At 42.6% G+C, this 21091-nt stretch overlaps 1 protein-coding gene across 4 annotated transcripts in view; it reads right to left on the bottom strand.

The window, feature by feature from the left end:
• Window positions 1-21091, bottom strand: part of LIN7A (lin-7 homolog A, crumbs cell polarity complex component) — a 140325-nt gene that overhangs the window by 7352 nt on the left and 111882 nt on the right. For all 4 annotated transcript variants that reach the window (XM_069764426.1, XM_069764428.1, XM_069764425.1 and 1 more), the window contains one exon: window positions 15793-16002. In XM_069764426.1, the coding sequence (XP_069620527.1) occupies window positions 15793-16002 (210 nt within the window). The remainder of the gene's footprint in view (window positions 1-15792; window positions 16003-21091) is intronic.

Raw genomic sequence — 21091 nt, 5'->3', positions numbered from 1 at the left:
AACCTGGTGATAGACATTTAATAAAAAGTAACATATATAAAAATGTCAGCTCTACTGTGGTGGTTATCCTTAAAGCGTTCTGAAGTAATTAAGATGGAGTCTTCAAATGAAAAGAAATATACTAATTGTCTCTTGAGAGAGGAAGAGGACTTGAACTCTATAGCGCCACCTGTTGGAAGTAGCGATCCTACAAGTCACTATTGACCCTTTAATGAGTCTTGCAATATGACTTAGGATAAAAGGGTTAATGTTTCTCCTTGTGGACAGTGACATACCGGCTCTAGCATGCCAAAATAAGGAGGCTTATTCTCCGTGAAATGTTCCTCTGGGAAATGCAGTATGCAAATTGTCTCTTCAGAGAGGAAGAGGACTTGAACTCTATAGCGCCACCTTTTGGAAGCAGCGATCCTACAAGTCAGAATCAACTCTCTAACGAGTCTATAAAAAGAAAAGAACTTCAACACTTTATTTGCAGATAAGGAAAGTAACTTTATGCAGTCAACCCACATAGGAAACAGATTAAATCCAACTTTTTGTCCGGATAAGGCATTTTTCAAAGTATCGAAAAGATGTAAGAACTAACAAAGTCCTCGAACACCAATACTCTCAATATATAATAATTTTATTCATATACATGACTTTAAGAACAATAAAAAAATTGGAAATGCAGGCAAACCATAGAGATGATGGCAAAACGCAAACACTGGACATGAGGTTTATAAATGTATGCCTTAGATAGGGCAGTACAGAATATAACACATGCTAAGGTAGTCATACAACCAGTCTAAACAAAGATGTACACAAGATCAATGCAGAGATAAAGTGCATAGTGCAAAAAGGTTGAATTAAATATAAGGATGTAGGGTATATGAAAATAAATGGTCATGCACAATAAAGGATAAATCACTCTCTTAGTATGGTGCTATACTGATTATGTTGGTTTTCATCTGAAGGCAGGAAATATCAAAAAACATAGCACAAAGAAATCATTATAATATATAGCCTTCAAAGGGAAACAGAAACAATAATAATGCACACACCATAACTCGAGGTAGCTAGGTACAGAGATGGTAATAAACAGTGTAAATACCCAGAGTCAATATAAATACCCTGTATGTGGGTAAAACCGACATAATCAGTATAGCACTATACTAAGAGATATGCAAATTGCCTCTTTTGAGAAAAAGAGGACTTAAACTCTATAGCGTCACCTGTTGGAAGTAGCGATTCTACAAGTCACAATCAACCCTTTAACGAGCCGTGCAATGTGACTTAGGATAAAAGCCAAATCAGTATCTCAATTCGCAGACACGGTGTTTCGGGCTGTTGGCCCTCGTCAGTGCGAAGTATGTGAACTGATTTGGCTAGGTGAGAGGCTCTGGACTCGGGTCTAAGGGGTAACGTTTCTCCTTATGGAGAGTGACATACCAACGCTGGCTTGTCAAGGTAAGGAGGCTTATTCGCCGTGCAATGCTCCTCTGGGAAATTAAATATTCAAACTGCCTCTTTTGAAAAAAAGAGGACTTAAACTCTATAGCGTCATCTGTTGGAAGTAGCGATCCTACAAGTCACAATCAACCCTTTAACGAGTCGTGCAATATGACTTAGGATAAAAGCCAAATCAATATCTCAAATCACAGACACGGGGTTTCGGGCTGTTTGCCCTCGTCAGTGCGATGCATGAGAACTGATTTGGCTAGGTGAAGGGCTCTGGACTGGGGTCTAAGGGGTAAAGTTTCTCCTTATGGAGAGTGACATACCAGCTGGCTTGTCAAGGTAAGTCACTTCTCATGCTTCACACTGACGAGGGCCAACAGCCCAAAACACCGTGTCTGTGATTTGAGATACTGATTTGGCTTTTATCCTAAGTCACATTGCACGACTCGTTAAAGGGTTGATTGTGACTTGTAGGATCGCTACTTCCAACAGGTGGCGCTATTTTCCGCCCAAATTTTTTGGTGAAAAAAATGCGTCTTATAGTACAAAAAATACGGTAGGTGTTTCTAGAAGCTGTAGCATATTTTAATCAAATGAAGTTTCCATCTCCACTTAACTTAAAACTTTTATTTTCATCACTTCGTATAAAACAGAGTCAGCATGTTAAATGGCGCTGAGATTTTCAAGCCTCATGAGTAATGAATAAAACTGTCATTCAGACTACAAGGCTTAAAATGCGCTAGCATCATTCAACATGCTGACTGTAGTGAATCTGTCAACTCCAATAGACTACTAATGAAAGACTTAATGTAAGCCACTGGGCTTAACAGAGGTCCCCATATGTGTCCATGGAGTAGCAGCTGGTCGTTGGAGTGGGTTGAAGGAAGTAGCATCAGCTAGGTGTGTCAGGTCCAGAAAGTTGGAGACAATGGCAAAATTAGATGCCAAACGCATAAAAATTGAAACAGCTGAGTTCAAGTCCAGATCTAGTAGACATCCGGCAGAAGAGTTGTCATACAACTCAGGAGTCAAATCCAAAGGGGCATCTAATCAGTCAAACAGTAGAAAATACTTAAAACAGAAGCCTGGTCAGCATACAAAGGAACGATCCAGTATATGTGTGGCACCCCAGGAGTTCAGGTACCACAGTAGTGCTGCCTTCTTCTCTGGGAGGGTAGTACTGTGCCTGGAAACAAGAGGGATTTCTTTGGCAGGTAAATCTTACACAGAACATATTCTAACTCCAGGCCAGAAGGGGGAGCTCAAAACCCTGTTTTAGGGGAACTTCCCTGATATCCATCCTGGTCTGGAGAAGGAGTCAGTTCAGTCTGGAGCAGACAGTGAAGGGAAAGTAGCAGAGGAGAGATTAGGAGCTCAGGGAAGCTGCAAGTGTGCCTCCTATGAGCCAGAGTGCAGAAACCGGGCACCGGGAGTCCGAGGTCATGGGAAACTATAAGTCACGCGACAGAACTGGAGGGCATAGAACTATATGTAAACTGCCCGTACAACACCCATGGTACAGTAGCATTCTGGTGTCTGGAGTCACCGTGCAGAGACCCCAGAAGGGACGGCTCAAGATGCCTTCCATACAGGTACCATCCCAGGACAGGGAAGAATGAGGACCTTGTGACAACACTTCAGGTAGCAAGGGACTAATAGTAACATAGTAACATAGTTATTAAGGTTGAAGGAAGACTTAATGTCCATCTAGTTCAAGCCCATGCCCTAACGTAACCTGCCCTAACATGGTGATCTGTTGTGAATTCTGTGGCAGAGCTCCCTCCTGTGGTCACAAGTGGTACTGCGGCTTCTGAGTTTCCTTCCTCAGGTGATGTGGTGAAGTCGTTAGGTGCTGCTCTATTTAACTCCACCTAGTGCTTTGATCCTGGCCTCCAGTCAATGTTCTAGTATTGGACCTGTCTCCTCCTGGATCGTTCCTGTGGCCTGCTGCTCTGTATAGCTAAGTTCCTCTTTGCTATTTGTTTGCTGTTTTTTTCTGTCTAGCTTGTCAATTTGTTTTTTACTGCTTGCTGGAAGCTCTGGGACGCAGAGGGTGTACCTCCGTGCCGTTAGTTCGGTACGGAGGGTCTTTTTGCCCCCTTTGCGTGGTTGCTTGTAGGGTTTTGTGTTGACCGCAAAGTTACCTTTCCTATCCTCGCTCTGTTCAGAAAGTCGGGCATCACTTTGCTAAATCTATTTCATCTCTACGTTTGTCTTTTCATCTTTACTCACAGTCATTATATGTGGGGGCTGCCTTTTCCTTTGGGGTATTTCTCTGAGGCAAGGTAGGCTTATTTTCTATCTTCAGGCTAGCTAGTTTCTCAGGCCGTGCCGAGTTGCATAGGGAGCGATAGGCGCAATCCACGGCTGCCTTTAGTGTGGTTGGAAAGGATTAGGGATTGCGGTCAACAGAGTTCCCACGTCTCAGAGCTCGTTCTTGTTTTTTGGGTTATTGCCAGGTCACTGTATGTGCGCTGACCTCTATGTCCATTGTGGTACTGAATTACCTTTCATAACAGTGATCCAGAGGAAGGCAAAAAAAAAAAAACCCATGTGGCAAAGAGTAAGCTTTACACTGGGGAAAAAAATTCCTTCCCGACTCCACATACGGCAATCAGACTAGTTCCCTTGATCAACACCCTATAAAGAAATCTAGTATATATACCCTGTAACATTATACTTTTCAAAAAAGTCATCCAGTCCCCTCTTAAATTTAAGAAATGAATCACTCATTACAACATCATACGGCAGAGAGTTCCATAGTCTCACTGCTCTTACAGTAAAGAATTTATGCTTAAACCTTTATGCTTAAACCTTAAACCTTTATGCTTAAACCTTCTTTCCTCCAGAAGTAGAGGATGCCCCCTTGTCCCTGTCTCAGGCCTGTGATTAAAAAGATCATCAGAAAGGTCTTTGTACTGTCCCCTAATATATTTATACATTAAAATAAGATCACCCCTTAGTCTTCGTGTTTCCAAACTAAACAGCCCCAAGTGTAATAACCTATCTTGGTATTGCAGATCCCCCAGTCCTCTAATAACCTTGGTCGCTCTTCTCTGCACCCGCTCTAGTTCAGCTATGTCTTTCTTATACACCGGAGACCAGAACTGTACACAGTATTCTAAGTGTGGTCGAACAAATGACTTGTATAGAGGTAAAATTATGTTCTCCTCATGAGCATCTATGCCTCTTTTAATGCATCCCATTATTTTATTTGCCTTTGTAGCAGCTGCCTGACACTGGCCATTAAATGTGAGTTTGTCATCCACCCATACACCCAGGTCTTTTTCATTGACAGAGATTTAGAATTAAGCACATAATTATACATCTTATTACTTCTACCCAAGTGCATGACCTTACATTTATCCCCATTAAAGGTCATTTGCCATTTATCAGCCCAAGCTTCCAGTTTACATAAATCACCCTGTAATATAAAATTGTCCTCCTCTGTATTGATTACCCTGCAGAGTTTAGTATCATCTGCAAATATTGAAATTCTGCTCTGTATGCCCCCTACAAGGTCATTAATAAATATGTTAAAAAGAAGAGGGCCCAATACTGACCCCTGTGGTACCCCACTGCTAACTGCGACCCAGTCCGAGTGTGCTCCATTAATAACCACCCTTTGTTTCCTATCCCTGAGCCAGCTCTTAACCCACTTACACATATTTTCCCCTATCCCCATTATTCTCATTTTATGTATCAACCTTTTGTGTGGCACCGTATCAAAAGCTTTTGAAAAGTCCATGTACACTACGTCCACTGGGTTCCCTTGGTCCAGTCCAGAACTTACCTCTTCATAGAAATTGATCAGATTAGTCTGACAGGAACGGTCCCTAGTAGACCCATGTTGATATTGGGTCATGAGGTTATTCCTCTTCAGATACTCCAGTATAGCATCCCTTAGAATGCCTTCCAGGATTTTACCCACAGTAGAGGTTAAGCTTACTGGCCTATAATTTCTGAGTTCAGCTTTTGTCCGCTTTTTGAATATTGGCACCACATTCTCTATACGCCAGTCCTGTGGTACAGACCCTGTTATTATGGAGTCTTTAACCCCTTCATGACCAGGGGATTTTTCGTTTTTCCGTGTTCGTTTTTCGCTCCCCTCCTTCCCAGAGCCATAACTTTTTTATTTTTCCGTCAATTTGGCCATGTGAGGGCTTATTTTTTGCGGGACGAGTTGTACTTTTGAATGACATCATTGGTTTTAGCATATCGTGTACTAGAAAACGGGAAAAAAATTCCAAGTGCGGTGAAATTGCAAAAAAAGTGCAATCCCACATTGGTTTTTTGTTTGGCTTTTTTGCTAGGTTCACTAAATGCTAAAAATGACCTGCCATTATGATTCTCCAGGTCAGTACGAGTTCATAGACACCTAACATGACTAGGTTATTTTTTTATCTAAGTTGTGAAAAAAAATTCCAAACTTTGCTAAAAAAAAAAAAAAAAAAAAAAATTGCGCCATTTTCCGATACTCATAGCGTCTCCATTTTTCATGATCTGGGGTCGGTTGAGGGCTTATTTTTTGCGTGCCGAGATGACATTTTTAATGATAGCATTTCGGTGCAGATACGTTCTTTTGATCGCCCGTTATTGCATTTTAATGCAATGTCACGGCGACCAAAGAAACGTAATTCTGGCGTTTCGAAATTTTTTCCCGCTACGCTGTTTAGCGATCAGGTTAATACTTTTTTTTAATTGATAGATCGGGCGATTCTGAGCGCGGCGATACCAAATATGCATAGATTTGATATTTTTTTTATTGATTTATTTTGATTGGGGCGAAAGCGGGTGATTTAAACTTTTATGTCTTTTTTATTTTTTCCACATTTTTTTAAACTTTTTTTTTTAACTTTTGCCATGCTTCAATAGCCTCCATGGGAGGCTAGAAGCAGGCACAACGCGATCGGCTCTGCTACATAGCAGAGATCTGCTGATCGCTGCTATGTAGCAGAAATGGAGGTGTGCTGTGAGCGCTGACCACAGGGGGGCGCTCACAGCCACCGGTCATCAGTAACCATAGAGGTCTCAAGGACCTCTATGGTTACAATATACAAGCATTGCCGACCCCCGATCATGTGACGGGGGTCGGCGATGACGTCATTTCCGGCCGCCCGGCCGGAAGCGGTAGTTAAATGCCGCTGTCTGCGTTTGACAGCGGCATTTAACTAGTTAATAGGTGCGGGCAGATCGCGATTCTGCCCGCGCCTATTACGGGCACATGTCAGCTGTTCAAAACAGCTGACATGTCCCGGCTTTGATGCGGGCTCACCGCGGAGCCCTGCATCAAAGCAGGGGCGCCGGCATCAGACGGTATAGTACGTCCGATGCCGGTAAGGGGTTAATTATTAAAAATAATGGTCTATCAATGACTGTACTTAATTCCTGCAATACTTGGGGGTGTATCCCATTCGGGCCCGGAGATTTGTCAATTTTAGTGATTTTTAGACGCCGCCGTAATTACTGCTGGGTTAAGCAGGTGACATTTAATTGGGAATTTTTATCACTAGTCATTTTGTCTGCCATGGAATTTTCTTGTGTAAATACTGATGAAAAAAAGTCATTTAGCATATTGGCTTTTTCCTCATCCTCATCCACCATTTCACCCAGACTATTTTTAAGGGGGCAAACACTATCATTTTTTAGTTTCTTACTATTTATGTAGTTAAAGAATATTTTGGGATTATGTTTACTCTCTCTGGCAATAAGTCCCTTTGTCTCAATCTTTGCTGCCTTGATTTCCTTTATACAGAATTTATTTAATTTTCTGTATTTATTTAATGCCCTATCACTACCTACTTCCTTTAATTCTCTAAATGCTTTCTTTTTGTCACTTATTGCGCCCCTTACAGGTCTATTTAGCCATATTGGTTTCCTCCTATTTCTAGTATGTTTATTCCCATACGGTATATACTGTGCACAGGTCCTATCCAGGATGCTAATAAACGTCTCCCATTTTATTTGTGTATTTTTATGTCTCAGGATATCGTCCCAGTTAATTGCACCAAGATCCTCTCTCATCCGTTGGAAATTTGCCTTCCTGAAGTTTAGTGTCCTTGTAACCCCTCTACTACACATCTTATTAAAGGACACATGAAAACTTATTATTTTGTGATCGCTATTTCCGACCCTTATATTTGCTATGCGGTCTGGCCTGTTGGTTAATATTAGGTCTAGCAGTGCCCCCCTTCTTGTTGGGTCCTGAACCAGTTGTGAAAGGTAATTGTCTCTCATAGTTGTCCAAAACCGATTACCTTTGCTGGAACTGCGGATTTCCGTTCCCCAATCTATTTCAGGGTAGTTGAAGTCCTCCATAATAAGGACTTCTCCTTGAGTCAAAGCTTTATTTGCTTTATGAGGATATTCTCCGTTGCCTCCATTATTTTTGGAGACTTGTAACAAACCCCTATCAATAATTTATTATTTTTCCCCCTCCCCTTATCTCCACCCACAGGGACTCTACATTTTCATTAGATTCACCTATATTATCACGCAGGATGGGATTTAAGGACGATTTTACATACAGACGCACCCCTCCCCCTCGCTTATCCATTTGGTCATTTCTGAACAGACTATAACCCTGCAAGTTAACAGCCCAGTCATGGCTCTCATCCAACCACGTTTCAGATATCCCCACCATGTCATAATTATGCTCCAATAACATTAATTCTAATTCATTTATTTTGTTGGCAAGGCGTCTGGCATTAGTATACATACACTTTATGTATCTCTCTGTACCTCTATTCTTTCTTTCTTAAATTATTAATTGTTCTAACCCCACCCCCCATGCCATCGCCACCCCCAACTTCCTTATTTGTGCCCAGGTCTCTATCTGCACTATCTTCCCCTCCTATAAAATGAATACCCTTCCCCCAATCCCTAGTTTAAACACTCCTCCAACCTTCTAGCCATTTTCTCCCCCAGCACAGCTGCACCTTCCCCATTGAGGTGCAGCCCGTCCCTGGCGTAGAATCTGTAGCCAACTGAGAAGTTGGCCCAGTTCTGCAGGAACCCAAACCCCTCCTTCCTACACCAATTTTTGAGCCACTTATTAACCTCCCTAATCTCCCATTGCCTCTCTGGCGTGGCACGTGGTAGGATTTCGGAAAATACCACATTGGAGGTCCTTGCTTTCAGCTTGCAGCCTAATTCCCTGAAATAGTTTTTAAGGACCTTCCACAATAGTGACCGCAAAGTGGAAAGCTCCCAAACTGACCTGCCAAGGGGATTTCCACTTGTTTCCAGGCTGCCTGGACTCCTTATGTACCTGTTGCCGGTACCCTGGACTGTGGCCTGCTACTAATAGTAAACCAGGTAAAGACTGCAACCCTGAGTCCTCTGTTATTTACCGGCCACACATCACCCCTGACATACACCTTGGGAGCCCTTGGGACCCCGCTTCACCTGTTGGACGTGTCACCATCTAGCCGCCGTACCATCACCCCAGAAGACCCCTTAAAGCGGTGTCTGTCCCCACTGACTGAACACCACAAGTGGCATCACGTACAATAGACTTTATTCACAATTCCCCTTTAAAGACTGTTCCCCTTTAATTGGGCGCTCAGGGCACAGACCGGATCACAGCCACCGTGACATTCCCTTTAAGAGCGAATGGACCTGGTGCCGAGTACCCCAGGCCCTGGCGGGCAACCCATATGCAAACGCAGAGCTTCAAGACAATACAACAAGTGGCAAGAGATGGGTGGATAATTGAGATTTAAGAAGAGAACTGTGTGTCCAAACTAGTCACCAAACTTATTCTGCTATTCGGCTGTAACACCAACCTTAATTTATTTAAAGCAATAAAAATAAAGTTTTAATTCAAAATTTCAGAAATATCTTGGTATTCATATGTCTTCTTATCCTCCAAGTAAGCACAGTACTCACCCTCTAGTATACTTATGGCAATGCACACGATAAAGGATTCTTCCCATCTTACTACCGTATATACTCGAGTATAAGCTGCCTAATTTTGCCATGGAAAACTGGGTAAGCTTATTGACTTGAGTATAAGCCGAGTATGTATTGTCCCCTCATCCCTATACCGGTATACGTGGTTCCCCCCATCATGTCCTGCTCTGTGTGGCTCCTCCTGTTGTATGCATGGCACCCCCTTTCCCTTCCTTGCATGCATGGTTCGGCTCCCCCTGTGCCATCCTTGTATGCTCGGCTCCCCCGGTCCCATCCATGTATGAATGGCTCGGCTCCTCCGGTCCCATCCTTGTATGCGCGGCTCCCCTGGTCCCATCCTTGCGTGCTCGGCTCCCCCGGTCCCATCCTTGTATGCTCGGCTCCCCCGGTCCCATCCTTTTATGAATGGCTCGGCTCCCCCAATCCCATCCTTGTATGCTCAGCTCCCCCACTCCCATCCTTGTATGCTCGGCTCCCCCGGTCCCATCCTTGTATGCTCGGCTCCCCCGGTCCCATCCTTGTATGCTCGGCTCCCCCAGTCTCATCCTTGTATCCATGACTCCCCCATCATACTCACCCTCCTCACTTCGTCGCTGGACGTCCCTGCATCTTCATTGTCCCAGACCAGCAGATTCTTCCTGTGCTGAGCGGTCACGTGGTACCTCTCATTAAGGTCATGAATATGCACTCCACGTGGAGTCACGTGCATATTCATGACCTTAATGAGTGGTACCACCTGACCGCTGAGCAGAGGAACAGGAAAGAGCTGCCGGGACAACGGAGATGCAGGGACGAAGATGCAGCGATGGTGTTATGGACCTGGTGGTTAGGAGCACCCGGAACGACCTGATGGTTAAACTCACACAGGACAAGCTCTGGGAAGTGGGAGCTCTGCTGACCGCAACCCCTAATCCTATCACACAACTAGAAATAGCCGTGGAGCGTACCTAACATTGCCTAGACGCCTCTTCACAGCCTAAGAGCTAACTAGCCCTAGAGATAGAAAATAAAGCCTACCTTGCCTCAGAGAAATTCCCCAAAGGAAAAGGCAGCCCCCCACATATATTGACTGTGAGTTAAGATGAAAGTCACAAACACAGAAATGAAACAGGTTTCAGCAAAGGGAGGCCAGACTTACTAAACAGACTGAGGATAGGAAAGGTATCTTTGCGGTCAGCACAAAAAACTACAAAAAGACCACGCAGAGTGTGCAAAAAGACCTCCGCACCGACTCACGGTGCGGAGGTGCCACTCTGCATCCCAGAGCTTCCAGCTAGCAAGGCAAAATCATTATAGCAAGCTGGACAAGGAAACAATGAACAAATAATTAACTAGCAGGGACTTAGCTTCTGCTGGAGTAGACAGGTCACCAGAAAGATCCAAGAGCGAACTGAACCAGTACAAGAACATTGACAGCTGGCATGGAGTAACGAACTGAGTGGAGTTAAATAGAGCAGCCAGCTAAAGAATAAACTACATCACCTGTGGAAGGAACCTCAGAAGCAGCAGCTCCACTCACAGCCACCAGAGGGAGTCCATGGACAGAACTCGCCGAAGTACCATTCATGACCACAGGAGGGAATTCGATAACAGAATTCACAACAGTACCCCCCCCCTTGAGGAGGGGTCACTAAACCCTCACCAGAGCCCCCAGGCCGATCAGGACCAGCCAATTGAAAGGCACGAACCAGATCGGCAGCATGAACATCAGAGGCAAAAACCCAGGAATTATCTTCCTGACCATAACCCTTCCACTTGACCAGGTACTAGAGTTTCCGTCTCAAAATACGAGAATCCAAAATCTTCTCCACCACATATTCCAACTCCCCCTCGACCAACACCGGGGCAGGAGGATCAACGGAGGGAACCATAGGCGCCACGTATCTCCGCAATAACAACCTATGGAACACATTATGGATGGCAAAAGAAGCTGGAAGGGCCAAACGAAATGACACAGGATTGAGAACTTCAGAAATCTTATACGGACCAATAAAACGAGGCTTAAACTTAGGAGGGGAAACCTTCATAGGAACATAACGAGACGACAACCAAACCAAATCCCCAACACGAAGTCGGGGACCAACACAGCGCCGGCGGTTAGCGAAACGTTGAGCCTTCTCCTGGGACAATGTCAAATTGTCCACCACATGAGTCCAAATCTGCTGCAACCTGTCCACCACAGTATCCACACCAGGACAGTCCGAATGCTCAACCTGCCCTGAAGAGAAACGAGGATGGAAACCAGAATTACAGAAAAAAGGCGAAACCAAAGTAGCCGAGCTGGCCCGATTATTAAGGGCAAACTCAGCCAAAGGCAAGAAGGACACCCAATCATCCTGATCAGCAGAAACAAAGCATCTCAGATATGTTTCCAAAGTCTGATTAGTTCGTTCGGTTTGGCCATTTGTCTGAGGATGGAAAGCCGAAGAAAAAGACAAATCAATGCCCATCTTAGCACAAAAGGACCGCCAAAACCTCGAAACAAACTGGGAACTTCTGTCCGAGACGATGTTCTCCGGAATGCCATGCAAACGAACCACATGCTGGAAAAACAATGGCACCAAATCAGAGGAGGAAGGCAATTTAGACAAGGGTACCAAATGGACCATCTTAGAGAAGCGATCACAAACCACAAAATGACCGACATCCTTTGAGAGACAGGGAGATCTGAAATAAAATCCATGGAAATATGCGTCCAGGGCCTCTTCGGGACCAACAAGGGCAAAAGCAACCCACTGGCACGAGAACAGCAGGGCTTAGCCTGAGCACAAGTCCCCCAAATCTCCAGCCGGACACAGACATAGATTTCCAATCCAATACTGGATTATGGACCTGTAGCCATGGCAACCCCAAAACGCCCACATCATGCTGATTATGCAACACCAAAAAGCGAATATCCTCCTGATGTGCAGGAGCCATGCACATGGTCAATTGAGTCCAGTACTGAGGCCTATTCTTGGCCAAAGGCGTAGCATCAATTCCTCTCAATGGAATAGGATACTGCAAGGGCTCCAAGAAAAAACCACAGCGCCTGGCAAACTCCAAGTCCATCAAATTCAGGGCAGCGCCTGAATCCACAAATGCCATAACAGAATAGGACGACAAAGAGCAAATCAGAGTAATTGGCAAAAGAAATTTAGACTGTACCGTACCAATGGTGGCAGACCTAGCGAACCGCTTAGTACGCTTAGGACAATCGGAGATAGCATGAGTGGAATCACCACAGTAAAAACACAGCCCATTCCGACGTCTGTGTTCTTGCCGTTCAGCTCTGGTCAAAGTCCTATCACATTGCATAGGCTCAGGCCTATGCTCAGAGAATACCGCCAAATGGTGCACAGCTTTGCGCTCACGCAAGCGCCGATCGATCTGAATGGCCAAGGACATAGACTCATTCAGACCAGCAGGCGTGGGAAATCCCACCATGACATCCTTAAGGGCTTCAGAAAGACCCTTTCTGAAAATTGCCGCCAGGGCACACTCATTCCACCGAGTAAGCACAGACCACTTTTTAAACTTCTGACAATACACCTCCGCTTCATCCTGACCCTGACACAAAGCCAGCAAAATTTTCTCTGCCTGATCCACTGAATTTGGTTCATCATAAAGCAATCCAAGCTCCAGAAAAAAACGCATCTACATCACGCAATGCAGGATCTCCTGGCGCAAGGAAAAATGCCCAGTCTTGAGGGTCACCACGCAACAAAGAAATAATGATTTTTACTTGTTGAACGGGGTCACCAGAGGAGCGGGGTTTCAAAGCTAGAAACAGTTTACAATTATTTTTATTTGAATGTTTTGTACCCTTGCAGTGAGATGATCCACACAAGAGGACAGACCTTGAATGTCCATATCTACACCTGTGTCCTGAACCACCCAGAGGTTAAGGGGAAAAGAAAGACAAAACACGCTGCAGAGAAAAAAAAATGGTCTCAGAACTTCTCTTATCCCTCTATTGAGATGCATTAATACTTTGGGCCAGCTGTACTGTTATGGACCTGGTGGTTAGGAGCACCCGGAACAACCTGATGGTTAAACTCACACAGGACAAGCTCTGGGAAGTGGGAGCTCTGCTGACCGCAACCCCTAATCCTATCACACAACTAGAAATAGCCGTGGAGCGTACCTAACATTGCCTAGACGCCTCTTCACAGCCTAAGAGCTAACTAGCCCTAGAGATAGAAAATAAAGCCTACCTTGCCTCAGAGAAATTCCCCAAAGGAAAAGGCAGCCCCCCACATATATTGACTGTGAGTTAAGATGAAAGTCACAAACACAGAAATGAAACAGGTTTCAGCAAAGGGAGGCCAGACTTACTAAACAGACTGAGGATAGGGAAGGTATCTTTGCGGTCAGCACAAAAAACTACAAAAAGACCACGCAGAGTGTGCAAAAAGACCTCCGCACCGACTCACGGTGCGGAGGTGCCACTCTGCATCCCAGAGCTTCCAGCTAGCAAGGCAAAATCATTATAGCAAGCTGGTCAAGGAAACAATGAACAAATAATTAACTAGCAGGGACTTAGCTTCTGCTGGAGTAGACAGGTCACCAGAAAGATCCAAGAGCGAACTGAACCAGTACAAGAACATTGACAGCTGGCATGGAGTAACGATCTGAGTGGAGTTAAATAGAGCAGCCAGCCAAAAGAATAAACTACGTCACCTGTGGAAGGAACCTCAGAAGCAGCAGCTCCACTCACAGCCACCAGAGGGAGTCCATGGACAGAACTCGCCGAAGTACCATTCATGACCACAGGAGGGAATTCGATAACAGAATTCACAACAGATGGAGGGTGAGTACTGATGTCTTCTGGAAGCTGGCGGCTACAGCTGTCACTGTGCTACAGCTGCCGGCTCCCCGCTCCCACGCCGGCTTTCTAGACCATGACTAATGTATAAGCCGAGGGGGCGTTTTCAGCACAAAGAAATGTTCTGAAAATCTCGGTTTATACATGAGTATATACAGTAAGTTATCACGTATCCACAGGATAGGGGACAGCCTGCTCATTGCTACAGTTCTTACTGATGGAATCTCTTCTGAACCTAACCACCAATCTCTGAAATGTCCAATTGACCCCAGTGGCAGCAGTGGTCACAAGAACAACATATGTGATGTCATGGTTGCAGGACCAGCTGAGAGAACCAAAGAAGCACTGCTAGAGTACCAGGGGGGCACTGCTAGAGTACCAGGGGATTTAACTAGTAAATATAACTTTTTATTATTATTTATAATAACTCTTATTGCTGGGAATCTTTTGGAATATTCTTGACAACTCCTTTAAAAACTACAAAATAGATGACGGTTCAACAATTTCTGTCTGTGGTCAATTTATGACCGACATAAATAAAATTACTTTATGAAGATTAATATTCATTGGGTTCCTTTGGTGACAATGCGTGTAGATGCCAAGCACTGCATACTTCATACTACTCTATTCTAAATTGTTGCAAAAATGTCACAAATATGAGGTTATTGATACAGAGTAGTAATAGTGCAGCCAAGAGCTGCACCAATACTGCAAAACCGCGCCTAATTACATATGTTTTTGCCGTTTTTCAAAATTTGAGGTTGAAGTTGATGCTTTCAAAAACTATTACTGCATTTGTAACATCCTGTGAAAATTCCAATAATTCGACTGGAGTTCCTTCATTACATTTGTTCTTTACTCAACCTGTCCTGAAATGGGCAGTAAAATAATACGATCTGTTTAAATCATGACTTTGTGATACTTAGTCATGAAATGAATATAGTGTTTGTGTCTCTGTGGTTGGTATACGTGTTGCAGCCTGGTGATGGTTTTGATAGAATGTTGTTATATGTCCGCTCTCCTCCTGTACCAGTCGTGACTTGTATTGTTTGAGATTATTGCGCTTGTTTTTCATTATGTATACCCCTCCTCACATGTAAAGCGCTACAATAATAAATAATAATAATAAAATACTCTCATTTGTTTTGGGAAAAATTAGAGTCCTTCAAATGTGAGCAAATGTAATGTATGTATATTATATATCTAGTATAAATATTTGAAGAGGTCTTTGCTTATACCACCTGATTTGCGACATTATAACGCTGCCAATCAGTAAATATTTAACAATTGGAGGACCTTTAATAACCTGTTTACACAGACAATCCATGCTCCAGATGAGCACTGAACAATCTGTAATGAATCATAATGAATCACTCAGTTTATATAGGCTGCCATTGTTCTCGGCAGCACGAGTCCTGTTTACACCAGTCAATGAGCTGCCGGGAACAGAGATTATTTCAGCAGCCTGTTTACACTGTAAAATAATAATAATCATGCAGTGTACAATAAATGGAGGCTTAGATTTGCGCTTCTCATCTACTCGATAACCTACTGACACATGGATGTTGGGGACAACATTGTTCCAGTTGATAACAATGACTCGGTCAACAGGTAGGGGGACATAGTATCCATACCACTCCATTTACTGAAAGCAGTTGGTCTCCCCTCTTCAGTCCTCCCTGTCGCTCCGCCACACCACCTGGAATTATGCGACTAATGTAAATTGGCGAATTCTGCTCTTTTCCTCCCATGACGTTAAAGCCAAGGCCTTCATCAGTTTTCGGCAACTCCACGACACGAGGGTGAGAATGGCCTTCACTGGCAGCGAATGCAGCAACCGTTGCCTGTAATACAAGAATACAAGCGCATACATTTCACATGAAGCCATAATGAAAATGATCATAAACATAAAATTATTTATTATTATCCTGTCTCCTTCAGAAAAGACATTTTCTGTGAACATGAGCACTGTCATAAGAATAAGTGATGGTCGTGCTAATAGCAAGGTGCAAGTAGAGAACGAGACATAGAAAAATACAACAAATTTACATATTGTATCTGAATAGATGTGAAAAGAAATACAGAAAAAAAACTCCCGGCTTTATCTAATGTTCTCGATTCACATAGTTATCAACATCATAAACAACCATTGTCTAATGGAAGAGAAAAATCTCATCCTAACTCTGCACCTTACTATAGAAATGACCTGGTTTTTTCTCTGAAGAGGGTGGCCCCAGCAGGGGGCGCTGCAGGCTATATTACAATATAATGGTGCAATGATTAAGTCTTGCTAGGATCCATTATTAGGGTTTAAATAAGGCAACAGGAGAGCTAATTAAATTCTCCTTCCTAAGTGTATTAGACCCGAATGCTCAGAATCGAAATATTAATTCTAATAATCCAGATGCAGCAACAGATTGGCTTTTAGGGAAATAAAGATTCAGTGTTAACCCTGCACGAGAAAAAGCTGTTTCTTTAAGCTCCATTGACAAGATGATATAACAAGCGCTCCAAGTCTAAACAGACTGTCGATCACCCGACAAACGAAAAGAACACTGAAATGACTGCTGAAATGACATTTGGTTTACACAAAAGTTCATGTTTCTTGATGGCGTATTATCCTGTGGAAACCGGACCTGCGCTGCTGAGAACAATGGCGGCCAAAGTGCACTGAACCCGCTACGACAGATCATTCAGTGCACATCTGAAGCGGCTCTGCCTGTGTAAACAGCCTGCCGAACAATGTCGATCAGCGCGATGTAAATGGGTCTGTAGAACATTTATACTGGATCTGTCCTCGGTGGGTTAGATCAGTAGGTTTATTACCTGGTCCTGGTATGTATATATTTCATGACTCGCTCTGACGTCTGTACAAATTAGTCCGAGATGGGACCACAATGTATAGACTGGTCGCGGGTCTCCGGACCAGAGCATGGCAGCTTCATGTATTTCTAGGAGGCTGTCCCGCTTGGGCCAGTCTGTACATTGTGGTCCGATCTCAGACCAATTTGCATGAACATCTGAATGAGCCCTTAGTCCTTACTTGATCATTTGCATTGTTAACCCTTTCCCGCTATGACCAATTCTCGTTCTTCCTCTTTTCATTTTTTATTTTAGTTATATCATCGTTTTAACTTTTCCATTTACATACGACCATAAGGACTTGTTGTTTAGAAACCCAGTGATAATACTAAAGTGGAATCTTTTTTTATATTATTTTAGTGATTAGAAAGAATACAGAAATTTATAAAGCTAATGTTTTTGGTCTACGTTTTGCGGGACTATTAACTAATTAATTTTTACGTCACAGGCTTATTAGTTTTCATTGGGGACACATACAATGTTTTGATAGCTTTTTGGGGGGTCCGTGAAGTGATTGAAAAACAGCAGTTCTTTCATTTAATTTTTTTCTTTACACTATTAAATATACTGGTTAAATAATTTTTTACTTTGATAGCTCTTACTTTTGTGGGCGTAGTGATACCAAATATGTTTTTTTTTATCTTTTACATTTCTTTACTCTTTCCATGAAGAAAATAATTATTTAATTTTCTAGATTTTTTAATTTTTAACATTTTAAAAAAAAAACTTTCTATATTCTCACGCTTTACTATTTTTTTTTTTTTAGTCCTAATAGGAAACATGAACCTGTTCTACTAGAGGATATGATCACATGTACTGTTTATGGTAATTCTTCAGCATTGAGATATATAGTGAATTTAGCAATCTCCTACATTTTTAAGGGCACAAAAAAATGTCGAAGAGGGCATTAAAGTGGTCACCATCTTAGTCAACACAAGTTCATGCATGATGAAACTGCATGGACTGTGCGACTAAAGTTTACCATAAAGGTGTGGGGGAACTCCTATCACAGGTATTGATGATGAGTGCACAGCTCCTGTCACACATTTATTAAGTAGAAGATCAGAGTTCATCCTTCTAAGTATACACTTATAATAATTGATTATTTAAGAGATTGTAAAGGGGAAGATATAACCATAGTGTTACCACAGCATGCAGAAATATGATGGATCATGGGATTTTTGATAGTGGATAGAATTAGATAATTTGAGGATGAAGTCTGTGAATCAAGATGGAGGCTGAATAGAATCAAAGAGTGAACTGGACTATAAGGAACTAATTACACCATGTGTAAAAGAAATGCAGAGAGTGATAGAATGGTGGAGGTCTGACTGGTGATGTATTCTTTGTAGTACTGGAAATTGTTTGTGTGAGCATTAACAGCAAAAATAAATACTTTGCTGGATCTGTCATTTGTTATACTGGAAATGCTTTCAGAAATCATTTATTTCCTGAGACAATACCGTTAAACAATGTATCTCCATTTCCTAGAGACGTTAGAAAGGTCACCCTTATTTTACATGCATCAATTTAAATGCTGCAGAAAGATATAGTCTACTTAGAATGAGATCCCATGTGATTATTATACACTGGGGGCTAAGAAATGAGGTGCACTCTATGTAAAATATCTCATAACACTATTGCAATAAAAGCATCCAAATGCATATTCCATGTTAATTTATCTGTGAAAGAAAACCCAAGTAACATAAAAGAACATTAGAGGGTGTAAACTATTTCTTAGAAGGAAAGAAATCCTCTTTAACTATAACTACCCTTGTATACAAATGTATTACTCTGTACGCTGCTAAGTATAGTGTTAAGCATGCAAATTTTAGCCGATATTCCTCCAGGGGTTTCCGGTCTTTTGATAAAAGTCTGCAGTCACCCTTCGACTGCAGACTTCTGAATTACTAAAATGTATGCATCGCACGCTGTCGGTGACAAGAGCGGACGGTCACATGACTGCAAGTATGTAATTTGCATTCTTCCGGCCACATTCTGACTAGATGTGCTTGGCCTCGTTCAGTAGTGACCGAAGCCACACATGTCTAGTGAGAATGTGGCCGTAAAAATGCAAATCGCATATTTGCAGAAATGCGACTTCACACTCGCCACAGAAACCGGAGAATCATGACACCGTGTGGTGTGAACACTGTGAGGATTCAGAAGTTTGCAGTCACATAGGGTAACAAACAAAAAATTAAGAAAACCCCTTTAATGTGGTTTTATTTAGGAAAGGTAGTCAATGTTAGATCAGTGTGGGACCAACACGCAGTTCCCTCACAGATTCGTTATTATTCGCCCTTTGATGACTTGGTGTTAATAGTGTACAGCGCTGTATAGTACAGGTCTGTTGTAATGGCCCCTGCTGAGAACTGTAGCTCATGAAGCTCCTACTTTATTAAACAGGAGCTGAGCTGCAGTTTTCGAAAGCAGTCACTACACAGGAGGATAATAATCGCAATGTTTGCAGGCAGCAGTATATGAAATCACCCATCTGTAGTCTTCCAGTCACTGCTCATTCTATACATTCTTAGTATTTAATCTACTTAATGAAAAACCTGACTTGTGGCATTTCACTTATGAGGAAATACCACCAAGAGAGATCACTATACATTATACACTGATCACACGTTACATTAAATGTCCTACAAAGCATTGTGTAGGTTTCCCTGTTGCCACCAAAACAGTTTTGAACCTTCTAGTCATGCTCTTGAAACAACTTCTGGAGGTTTCTGTCTTGTGGCATCTGGCACCATAGCCATCATTTACGTTTTTGACAATTTGCGCTTCTGTAGGATTCGACAAGCTTGCTTTGCTCACACGTGAATCAGTATGCCTTGATCACCCTGTTACTGGTTCACTGTTTGTAATTCCTTGGATAACCTTAGGCATTAGCCACTTTATGGTGAGAAGACCTTACAAGATCTGCCACTTTGGAGATGCTCTGTCTCCAGGCAATCACAATTTGTCTCAAATTCATATTAACCCTTCTTATCTGTCTGACCTGATAGTGTCTACACATAAATGTATATCAATGTGTCCACATATTGCACATGGGATATAACCCCTTCATAAATATGTATACGTACAAAAACTGGACAGAATAAAAATAAAAGATCACATATAGAAAGAGAATTTAAAAATGAATCACATTTGGAGGGAAGGGTAACTAGATTGAATAAAGTCCAAAAGAAAAATGATTCACATAGTTGTAACATGAGAAAAATGATTCACATAGCTGTAACATGAGAAAAATGATTCACATAGTTGTAACATGATTATGCAAAACTGTGATGTAAACTGCTCATGCTGCGAAGCGCATGTAAAGTGCTCAATGCAAAATCCATACTACAGTAGCTGTCACAGCAGGTACAGTAAAAATGATCATAAAGAGGCCAGTGCTACAGTGAACATCACAATGTGGAGATCAAAAGGAGTGTCTATATACCCAAGTTAGGTGCTCAGATGGTCTCTTTGCCAGCTCTATCTTGCTTTTTGTGCTGACTTTATACTATCAGTTTTGGCTGGCAGACTTTAAAGGGAACCTGTCATCAGAATTTTATACCCCAAACAAATGGAATGTATGTAAAGGTCCTTTAATGCTGATTAAACCCTTTCCATGCTTGTAGAAATTTGTTTTGCTGTTTTAGAGAAATCCATTATTTAAATTACATACTAATTAGTAATGAGCGAGTGTACTCGTTGCTCGGGTGACCTCTGAGTATTTATGACTGCTCAGAGATTTAGTTTTCATTACGGCAGCTGAATGATTTACAGCTACTAGCCAGGCTGAGTACATGTGGGGGTTGCCTGGTTGCTTGGAAATTCCCACATGTAATCAAGTTGGCTAGTAGCTGTGAATCATTCAGCTGCCGTGATGAAAACTAAATCTCCGAGCACTAACAAATACTCGGAGACCACCCGAGCGTGCTCTGGAAAACCCGAGCAACGAGTACACTCACTCATCACTAATACTAATGAGTTATAAGTGCAGTCTTCACCCATTGCACTTACAGCACTACTTCTTCTTTCCCTAGTACCCATCTCTGCCTGCATCCTGTCTCTGAC

The sequence above is a fragment of the Ranitomeya imitator genome, chromosome 4 (genome assembly GCF_032444005.1).
Source record: "Ranitomeya imitator isolate aRanImi1 chromosome 4, aRanImi1.pri, whole genome shotgun sequence".
Lineage (NCBI taxonomy): Eukaryota > Metazoa > Chordata > Amphibia > Anura > Dendrobatidae > Ranitomeya > Ranitomeya imitator.
The sequence above is the reverse complement of the archived record's forward strand: the minus strand, read 5'-3'. Positions and strand labels throughout refer to the sequence as shown.